This window comes from Mus pahari, chromosome 9 (genome assembly GCF_900095145.1).
Source record: "Mus pahari chromosome 9, PAHARI_EIJ_v1.1, whole genome shotgun sequence".
In the NCBI taxonomy this organism is placed as follows: Eukaryota; Metazoa; Chordata; class Mammalia; order Rodentia; family Muridae; genus Mus; species Mus pahari.
The window spans coordinates 42,419,542-42,430,052 of NC_034598.1; the positions used below are offsets into that span (position 1 = coordinate 42,419,542).

General features: G+C 47.3%; 2 protein-coding genes across 2 annotated transcripts in view; one reads left to right on the plus strand and one right to left on the minus strand.

Moving 5' to 3' along the window:
* Tspear (thrombospondin type laminin G domain and EAR repeats) overlaps nucleotides 1-10,511 on the plus strand; it is a 199,504-nt gene that overhangs the window by 45,054 nt on the left and 143,939 nt on the right. The window lies entirely within an intron of this gene.
* LOC110326905 (keratin-associated protein 12-1-like) lies at nucleotides 6,727-7,041 on the minus strand. Its single transcript, XM_021205560.1, has one exon. It carries the CDS (start codon nucleotides 7,039-7,041, stop codon nucleotides 6,727-6,729), a length of 315 nt encoding a protein of 104 aa, XP_021061219.1.

Here is a 10,511-nt window from a genome sequence, read left to right on the forward strand (position 1 = left end):
GCATCAGATCCCATGACAGATGGCTGTGAGCCACCATGTGGTTGCTGAGAATTGAACTCATGTCTTCTGGAAGAGCAGTCAGTGCTCTTAACCGCTGATCCATCTCTCCAGAGAGTTTTGGTTTCTTTAAAAACACAGTTTTATATGAATACGTTTGTGATTTGATCCCAGGTGTGGGATATGCAGGTGCTTCACTTTGTCCACAGCTGTTAACTATGATTGTCTTGTGCTCTGCTGAGGCTGGGTGGCACGGCTTTTGCCAGCTGCAGATAGTTTAATCCTGGGCACTCTGCAGAGGGCACTGTGAGAACCCCGAGGGGCCTGTGGCTGCTGCCGTTTCCCCACTGCTCTTGTGTTTGCTGTTGCTGGATTGCTGGATATTCTTGTGTTTGCTGTTGCTGGATTGCTGGATATTCTTGTGTTTGCTGTTGCTGGATTGCTGGATATTCTGACAATGAAGATTAGGCCTGCTGTAAGGAACCGGGCAACCCTAACCAGCAGGAAGTAGCTTATAGAGGTCTATGCCCCCTTTCCTCTCTAACCTTCTTTCTCTCCTACTAAGTGTTGGGGGGCTGTAAAGGATTAGGGTGAAATAAGGCCCAGAAGGGAGGTAGAGATATAAGAACCCAATAAAATAATAAACACACCAACAGGCATCTGCTCTCCCCACCCCTCCCCCCAGCAGGTGAACCTGATTCAGACATGAGAGGGTCAGGGCCCCTGAGACACACCTCTGCCCAGCTCAGAGTACAGGGTAGAGACCTCATCCACTGGCCTTCTTCTTCCCCACAAAGAACCTGCAGGCCTCTTCCATACTGTGCCGAGACAGAAGTACTCCCCAAAGGACAGCTTCCAGGGAACAGAATAAAGCAGAAAGGGAGTGTAGTTTTTCAGAGAGAGGGAAGGAAGACAAAGGAACAGCCGGCATGGCCTGGAAGGGTCTGAGTAGTGGCTGTGGAACTCGAGTTCATGGTCTGGATGGTGAGGAACCAGCAGGGGACGCCATGGCAGATGGACTGCCACAACGGTTGTTCCATGGCGGGTTGGCTACAGGTGTGGGAGGCGGCCTGGGTTGAGACTGTCAAGGCTAGGTGGATGAACACTCCTCTGCCTTCCCCTTCACTGTCCCATTAGGATGGGGGTCTGAGAATGTCACTAACTTAGTGGCCCTCAGTGGTCTGTGCAGTGACCCTGGTCCTGCTCATGTTGCTCCTGTGCCTTATTTCCCACTAGTGTCAACCCTGTCCTGGGGTTACTTGAGCCCTGTCCTAGCAACATGGCGGCTGTGACTTGTGTATTGTGTCTCTGAAGGGCCCTGAGGCTGTGTTTCTGCTGAGTCCCTTCTCCTGCCCAGCCTTCATCCCCAGGGCTTTATGTCCCCCAGTGTACCCAGCTCTTCAGACAGCTCACATTCTGCCCTCAGACAGACACAGCACTGAGGCACATTCGTGCACATGACACAGGGGGTTCTCCTGGACCTTGTCAGGGTTCCTAACTGACCAGAGCAGCTGGTGTGAAGCTGTGAGAGGAGCCAGTGATATATCACCAATGGGGGAGTGGGTTAGGGAAAGCAGTTTAATAAAAGGGAAAGAAAGGTTCATTTATTTAACCAGACTGTCCCTGACCTGCTGGCTGCCCAAGTAATGACAGTGAGACTTTATTTATATAGCTTGGGCTATTTCCCAACTAACTCATATAATCTAATTAACCCACTTGTTCTCATCTGTGCTCTGCCACATGGTTGTTCCTTCCTCCGTATCTGCCTGGTGAATCTCCCAGCTCTATTTAGACTCTAAAAGAGTACACTGTAGCTGTACAGATGGTTGTGAGCACTCAGGACCTCTGCTCATTCCGGCTTTATTGTTATATGTAAGTACACTGTAGCTGTCTTTAGACACACCAGAAGAGGGTGTCAGATCTCACTACAGATGAGTTGTGAGCCACCATGAGATTTGAACCTTCGGAAGAGCAGTCAGTGCTCTTAACCACTGAGCTATCTCGCCAGCCCCCTTCCTCTGACTCTTTTCTAGATATTTCCTAGAAATATCTAGGAAATATTCAGCCTTTCCTCTCCTGCTTTGCTATAGGCTGTTTAGCTATTAAACCAATCAGAAGGTGATGGAGAGGATGTTACAAAACACTGAGACCATAAAAATAACAATATCAACGTTCAGCTTGCACTCAGATCTCTGCAGGCTCACAAATACAGTCTTTACCCAGTGCACAAGACATTTTCCCAACACAAAAAAACGCCCATTACTTAAACATATTAAGGTCCTGCGTTCTGTCTGGGTTCTGTCACAAGTACTCAGCTCTGTTACTGGAGCAGTAGGCAGTGCAAGCCAACCTGTGGACAAGGAGCCAATGAAAGTTTATGACAAAGCAGACTAATTAGCCTGATGTTAGCATAAAAGATTTGAAGCAAACAAACATTAAAAAAAACAAAACAAAAAAAACCCTCTGTCTTTTACCTGGAGAGTCTAATCTATTTATGTTTATTGTAATTGCTGATATATTTGAATTTACTTCAGATTTCCTTTGCTTTGTCTTTCTGCACTCCTTTCCAAAAAACTACATTTTAGTGTGTGTGTGTGTGTGTGTGTGTGTGTGTGTTCATGCGCGCTTGCATGTGTCTGTACCTGTGCACATGTATTGTGAATGTGCTGGTGGGTATGTATAGCCATGTGTGTGCACATGTGTGTATGTGTGTATATACACATGCTACATGTGCATAGGTCAGAGGACAACTTAAAGGAGTTGGGTCTTGTCTACCATGTGAGCCCTAGGGTTTGAACTCAGGTTGTCAGGCTTCGTGGCATGCTCTTTTCTTCAATGAGCCATCCTGCCTGCCCCCTGTATATCCTGCACAATCCTTTCCACCTGAATTTATATTGATGCCATCTTTTTCTAATGTCAATTTCTGCCTTGGGTCGGAGCATTCGTTCCTTCCGATGAGCTGTAAGATTTCAGCTGGAGCCTTTATGTGCGCTAGGCCGATGATCTTTGTTCTTGTGGAGATCAGGTGGCCCCTCCCACTTACCTGCAGTATTTGTCTAGGGCTCTAAATTGACCCATCTGGTGCCAACTTCTGAAGCCCTGTTCTTTTGGCTCCTGAAATCTTCTTCTTGACATCTTCACAGATGTCCGTTGAGTTCCCTTTGGTGTATCTGTCACTGGCAGAGGTCCCTTCTCTGAGCTTTACATGATTCTAGAAGCTCTACTAATGCCTGCTCCTGCTGCTTCCCCCTCTGTCCATGTCCTCTTGGGGCAAGCATGCCCCCTGACTGCTGTGAGCACCCTCCTCTCCAGAGTGTTCTTAACTTTCAGAGAGCCCTTTCCACAGCTCCCTCAGGTGGCTCCGTTTCTCTCTTTGTAGCATCCTTGACCTGAAGCCCTTTCTGATGGTGTGTGTCGGCTGACAGTGATGTGTCAGGCTCTATCATGTCATTTTTGAAGGACACCTTCAGTTTCACAGGCTTCTCCTTCAGGAGTTAGTGCATGTGTTTCTCATCCTATGTCTGATGTCATCCTTGCCTTTGTTTCTGCGTTCTTAGCATGTGGTTTAATCTGTGTGTCCATGGCTTCCTCATCACTTTTGTGTTTTGACAGTCACATATTGAACAAAGTGCGTCTAGCCATGTTTTGTTTTGGTTTGTTTTGGTTTGAAAAAGATGCACCCTATTTGGGGGTGTTGTGGCATGCTGTCCTCTAAGGATGACACAGCAGTTGCCATCTTGAGACCAGAGCAGCTATAATTACCTTCATGAGACCTTTACAAGCTTGGGAGAGTGGAGGACTCACAGGATGATGCTTGAGACTTCCCTTCTCTGCCCTGTAAGCAGTTAACTACGGCTAAGACGAAGACTCTTTCATAGTGTAGCTGCTCATTGGCTGCTCCTGCTCCTGCAGGTAACCTCAAAAAACTCACTGCTTCACCAAGCTGGCCTGGGCAAGATAATTGTTTTGGTTTGTCTTTAGGGTTCTGCCTAAGGACAGGTAGAAACTCACATCACCCAAGAAAAGTCACATTAAAGGGGTTCTCTGTTTTTATGTACCTTTATTTTTGTGAAACCTTTCTTAGACATTATTTCCTTGTTTGTTTCTTCTGTCCAGTTCCTTGTCCTCTCTGCCTAGCTCCCCTCCTCTTCTCCCTCTCCCCTGCCCCTCCTGTCCCTTTATTTGCTTCCCTTCTTGTGCCCTCTTCCTCCTCCCCACCATCTCCTCTTTTCTTCTCTCTCCCTCCCCTCTCTTCCCCTCCTTCCCCTTTCTCCCCTCTCCTCTCCTTGTCTCTCTTCTCCTCTCCTTTCTTCTCCTCTCCTCTCTGTGACACTGCTTGTTATCAGGGTTATTAAATGACAGAGCCTGAGCCCTAGAAACCCCAATAATTCAGATGTGGCTGTCCATCCCCACAAACCCATGAACCAAACAATTAATAATAGAAATAAGAAAAAGGAGACTGATTCAATGTGGCCACACTGGAAAGAAGGACAAAGAGCTCCAGTGACTGCTTCCTCCTTCCAGTCTGTCTTCCGGGTTCTGACATGACCCAGTAAGGTTTAGATAGAAGACAAGTGGTATACATAATTAAGCAGTCCTGATCAAAGTGGTCCTGCCTATAGTGACACACTATCATTATCCCAGCTTCAGCCTGTCTTAGAAGATGGTATGATAGGTTGTTCCCATGAGCTCCCTTCTTGGGAGACAAGTTCCCAACTGTCTGGCCCCAGGCTTTAGCCATTTATTTTCTAACTAGAGACTCCCAGGGAATTCCAGTTTCCTTGGGCATCTTGTTTCCACAGGCCAGATAGCTAAAGTGAGACATAAGCATCTCTTAGAATGTTCTTGCTCCTTCTGGGCACAGTAATTACATACCTCCATCCACAAATGATGATCCAGCTTCCCAGAGTACCTTGACTTTTTTTTTTTTTTTAAAGATTTATTTATTTATTATATGTAAGTATACACTGTAGCTGTCTTCAGACACTCCAGAAGAGGGCGTCAGATCTTGTTACAGATGGTTGTGAGCCACCATGTGGTTGCTGGGATTTGAACTCCAGACCTTCGGAAGAGCAGTCAGGTGCTCTTACCCACTGAGCCATCTCACCAGCCCCGTACCTTGACATTTTGTCTTTGTCTCCTGCCGTGCCTATGTTTCTCTTTGTAGTTACATTTTGACTACTTCTATCTGCCCTGTCTTCCCATCCAGTGACCCTACCTTTGGCTACATCAAGTGTATCCTTGAATTTATGAAGGAGCTCATCTTTCTTGGCTTTGATTGTACTTATTTGACTCTTAGTTTCAAGTCCTCATCTCTTCACGAACAAGTAACATTTTAACACACTGATGAGAGATATTTTAGAGTTACACACCTGTGTCATTTTTGAATCTGGTTTTTGGTTTGCTCTGTTTTTCTCACAATGGATTGGGATGATTCGGTTTTCCTTCCTTTCTTTTGGACCCCTCACACACTGATTGGATTGAACTGCTGTGAAAACAACATAGAGACTCTCATCTCAGCAAATTTTGTCAGTATTCCCTGTGTGAGTACGCTATTACAATGTTTATTTTCTTTGTAACAAAAACTCAGATTTCTGTGACTCCCTTCCCAGTGGCTTGGGCTTGGGTGCTGGGAAGCTCAGTGGTGTTACCCCGCACCAGTTCCCAGGTATCCTGCACCAGAGACCTGGTTACTCACTCTGTTCCTGATTCTCATCTTCCTCGGAGGCTGATGTGCTCACTGAGATTCCAGTGAGACCCTCTGGGTTTCATAACTCATGGACTTTTTCACACTTTCTGCTCATGCTGGGCCAGCAAAGGCTCCTGGTTCTCTGGTACTGTTGTGAGTTTGAGGTAGAAATTCCCTGCCCTGCCTGCTGTGGCTATACTTTAAAGTAGTTCGTGGGCGTTGAGGTCCAGGCCTGTTTTCCACCCCAACCCACTGGATGACTCAATTTTCTTCTGTTTTTCCATTGTAAGTCTCAGGAAGTGAGATAGCTGCTTCAATTCACTCCTCATACCAATGTCACGCCTCCTCAGTGCAGCAGAGAAAAGGGTTCTCTGAGGAGTGGCTGCTGTCCCGAATATAGTTAGGAATTTTCAAGGAAAGAACTGTCAAACGTATATGGAGAGATTAGAAAGATGACTCAACAGTTAAGAGAACTAGTTGCTCTTTCAGAGGACCCGGTCTAGATTCCCAGCACCCACATAATGGCTTACAACCTCTGTAACTCCAATTACAAGGAATCAGGCACCCTCTACTGGGTTTATGTGGTACACAGACATACATGTAAGCAGAACACTTATAAACATAAAATAAAAGTTATTCTTTTGTTTTAAAAAAGTATATAGGCATTTGCGAGACAGAGGGAGGTAAATGTTTGTGAGTTCAAGGTCAGCCCGGTATACATAGTGAACTCTAGTACAGCCATGGCTGCAGAGTGAGAACTTGTCTCAATCTCCATCTTGAAGAAAATGTGGGATAAAAGAGAGCACAAGCTGTATGGAAAGAAATTTATTTGGCTCAAAGAGCAGAGAGAGAGAGAAAGAGAACATGAGTCAGGACATCCTTGGGAGTTGGACAGGGGCAGTGAGAAACTGGATTATTCTACACTGGCTCTCCATCATTCCAGAGTGGGTTGGACATGCTTCCCACCTGCCTCACAGAGGACAGGTGTTGGGAGGGGACAGATAAGTCCTATCAGGCAGCAGCTGGTTTGGAGACATTGGTCAGCAGCAGGAGGGGGTACTGCAGGTCACAGGCCTGCAGACCAGGGTGGGGCAGGAGGGCTGGCAGCATCCGGATGACTGGCAGGAGGAGGTCACACAGACTGGCCGGCAGCTTACAGGCACACACACAGAGGACTGGCAGGAGGGGGCCATGCACACAGTGGGCCTGCAGCTCACAGGTACACAGCAGGTCACCTGGCATCTCACAGGAACACATATGGCAGGCCTGCAGCTCAAGGGCACACAAGCTGGCTGGCAGGGGCTGGACACACAGCAAGCTGGCTGGCAGCCTGAGGAACAACTAGTGTGGCACATGGTGACAGATCCTGACTGGTCTGGAGGAGGGTGGGAATGTCTGGCATTCCTTTCTGGTGTGGCTTTTATACCCAGCCCTATGTTCTAACTACCCATAATGCAGCTGGTCTTCCTTGTGTTGTTTCTATCACTTGCTCCTTGGTGCCTTGTTATTCTGGGATGTGTCTTCCTGAGTTATATTCTCCATAAACAACTTTGGCTTGAGGCCAACTTAACATAAACAGGATACACTGGTTTGACTTACATGTATTTTATATTGCTGTTTCTTGGGCCATCATTGAGCCGATAGGGACATTGGCTGGATTGAGTGTGGGATCCTGTTCTTTCTCATCTTGTTCTATCAATAAAGGCCTTGAGGTGATACTGTATTTCATCATTATTATTTATTTTGACTCTTCATTGTAAAATGCAAATCTTTAACACAGAGATTCAGAAACTAGGAACTATGGCCTAAGTTTGTCATACTTTCTATCTTTGTAAATAAAGTTTATTGACAACAGCATGCCTGTGTGCATATGTGTTGCCAGCTGTTGAGTTCAAAACATTTGATGTCACCCCTTAACATAAAATTAACTAGCTGCTATAGTTTCTCTTCAGTTGTGATAAAGCACTTGACTAACACAATTTAAAGGAGGAAGGATTTATTTTGGCTTACAGTGCAAGGTACAATCCACCATGGTGGGGAAATCAAGTGAGCAGGAGCTTGAAGCAGCCAGTCTGACAAAGCAGAGAGGATGAATGCTGTGGTGGCCCAGCTACTTTCTCCACTTCTATTGCCCAGGGAATGGCACCTCCAACTATGGACTTCTCTTCTCTCCTTAACTAATGCAATTGAGACGATCCCTAGCAGGCATGCCTAGAGGCTTGTCATGATTCTAGATTTTGTCTACTGACTATATTAATCACTACACTAACAATGTATAACAATGCATGGTAATATATAAAAAGTATATCAAAAATAACAAGTCGATTGTATAGTGACTGCCCCAGGGATTCCTTTGTTCCTTCAGCAAATACAACTGTGTGGCTGCAGAAAGCCAGAAAGCTTTACAACATTGTAAATGACTTCCTGCCCTGGTTCCTTGTACTGGATACCCACAACTGTGGCCAACCCCAGGGCTATGGAAGCTGTCGATGCTGCCTAGGCCCTGTTATGGTCCTGCTACACAGACTTATATGCAGTATGCTCCCTTCTTTCGAGGTCTTCTGTATGCCTATCCCCTGTGTGCTGGTTGATCTTAATGTCAACTTGACACACAAACTAGAGTCATCTGAAAGGAGGGAACCTCAATTGAGAAGATACTGCCATAAGTTTCAGCTGTAGGACATTTTCTTAATTAGTGATTGATGGGGGAGGGTCCAGCCTATTGTGTGTGGTTTCATCCTTGGGCTGGTGGTCCTGAGTTCTATACACATTCAGACTGAGCAAGCCAGGGAAGCAAGGCAGTAAGCAGCACCCCTCCATGGCCTCTGCATCAGCTCCTGCCTCTAGGATCCTGCCCCGTTTGAGTTCTTGTCCTGACTTCCTTTGATGATGAACAGTGCTATAGAAATCTCAGCCAAGTAAACCCTTTCCTCCCCAACTTGCTTTTTGGTCATGGTGGTTTCAGCGATAGAAGCTCTAACTTAGACACCCCATCAGGCAGCCTGCTGTATGCCTGTGAAATGCAGGCCCACTGTGTGTTCCTGGAGCCTGCCATACCCATTCTGCTATGTAGGCTCCTCCCTGCAGTCCTTTAGCCTGCTACTGAGCCCGTGACCTCTGTAGCCATCCTGGCTGAGAGATGGGAACAGCTACATAACTGCCTTCCCGCCAGGCTGTCCCTTATGGCTCAGCGCAGACCTCCTAAACCCGAGGGCTCTGCCTGCCTGCTCTGTAACAGAGCCACTAGGCTACTAGAGCAGCAAGTGAGGCAGATCGCTGACTCCACGTCCTTCAGCCCTTGGCTTCTGGCAGCAAAAAAAAAAAAAAAAAAAAAAAAAAATGTAATAAGCATCAGTAGGAGGCATCCTATGTCTGTGTATTGCTTCACCTCAGCCTTCCATGCTGCTCAGGACTGTCGCTAGAACCTTAAAACATCTCCGCAGAGGGGCTCGGGTCAGCAGCGGGGTGATCACCATGAGGGTCACCTCTATCAGAGGCTCTGCCTTACACTGGGCTGTTGTACCCCAGTGGCTCTCCTTTTTTTCTACTTTGTTCCTGTGGCTGCTTTGGTGAAGTGTGGAAATGGCAGGGGAGGGGTGGATGGTTGGGGGTGGGAGGGGGAGGCATTTGTTAGCATCTTGGGTCCCTGAAGGTAATTATTGGTCTCTGCTTAGCAACAAGCTGGAATCCTAAAATGCCTTCAGCCCAAGAATTTAACTTGAACCTCCAACACTCCTATCCCTCCTCCTCTGTACAGATGAATGAAAACAGCCTTCATTCAGGACTGGATGGGCAGCCCCTGCTCCTAGAACCTATGCCTATGTTCTCACAGGCCAAAGGGACTTCATGGGGGGGGGGGGGGCTGTATCATGAGGTCTGCAAAAGCCCAGAGTCACCATAGGCTAGTGTCTGAGGGAAGCAGGAGGGTGGCGGGGCGCTGAGGGACTGGCTCTGCAGAGCAGGGATAAGTGGGAGTTGAAGCTGAAGAGACCTCAGAGCCACTCTTCCCCGTGTAAGACCTTGCCTATGCCTGCGCTTAGCTAGGGAGACCTTATGCAAGTGTGTGGCCTCCTCAAGCTGTGCTATTGGAAGTCTGCAATGCTGGAAGCCACCAAGCCCTTGGTCCTTCTGTAGTTTAGAATGGACTCGTCTGCCTTGGCCTGGTGTTCTTGGCCTCTGGTCATAGCTAGCTCATCCCGGGGTAGGTAGGAAGACAGGGAAGGTGAGGGGTGAGATAGGTGTTATTGAGAACAGCTGAAAGCCAGTTTCTTGTTGGGGCTGAAATCCAAGGTCGAGTATTTAAGAACTGTGTCTTCTAAGGCTGTGCGGGGTTGGGGTTGTAAGAGCAGCTGCCAGGCCACAGGTCTGACGCTGCTGGAGTCGGGGAGCAGGCTGGTGGTGTGCTGGGAACCCCGAAGTTTCAGAAACAAGAAGGTGAATGAAGAGGGCAGAACCAGCGTCGCTCACTTGTGGCGGATGCTCCCTGTCTTAGGGTCTTACTGCTGTGAACAGACACCACGACCAAGGCAACTTTTATAAGGACAACATTTAATTGGGCTGGCGTATAGTTTCTGAGAGGTTCAGTCCATTATCATCAAGGCGGGAGCATGGCAGCATCCAGGCAGGCATGGTGCAGGAGGAGCTAAGAGTTCTACATCTTGTTCTAAAGACGAACAGGAGAAGACTGGCTTCCAGTGAGCTATAATCAGGGTGCTTTGCTTTGTTTTGTTTTGTTTTGTTTTGGTTTGGTTTGGTTTTTCGAGACAGGGTTTCTCTGTATAGCCCTGGCTGTCCTGGAACTCACTCTGTAGACCAGGCTGGCCTC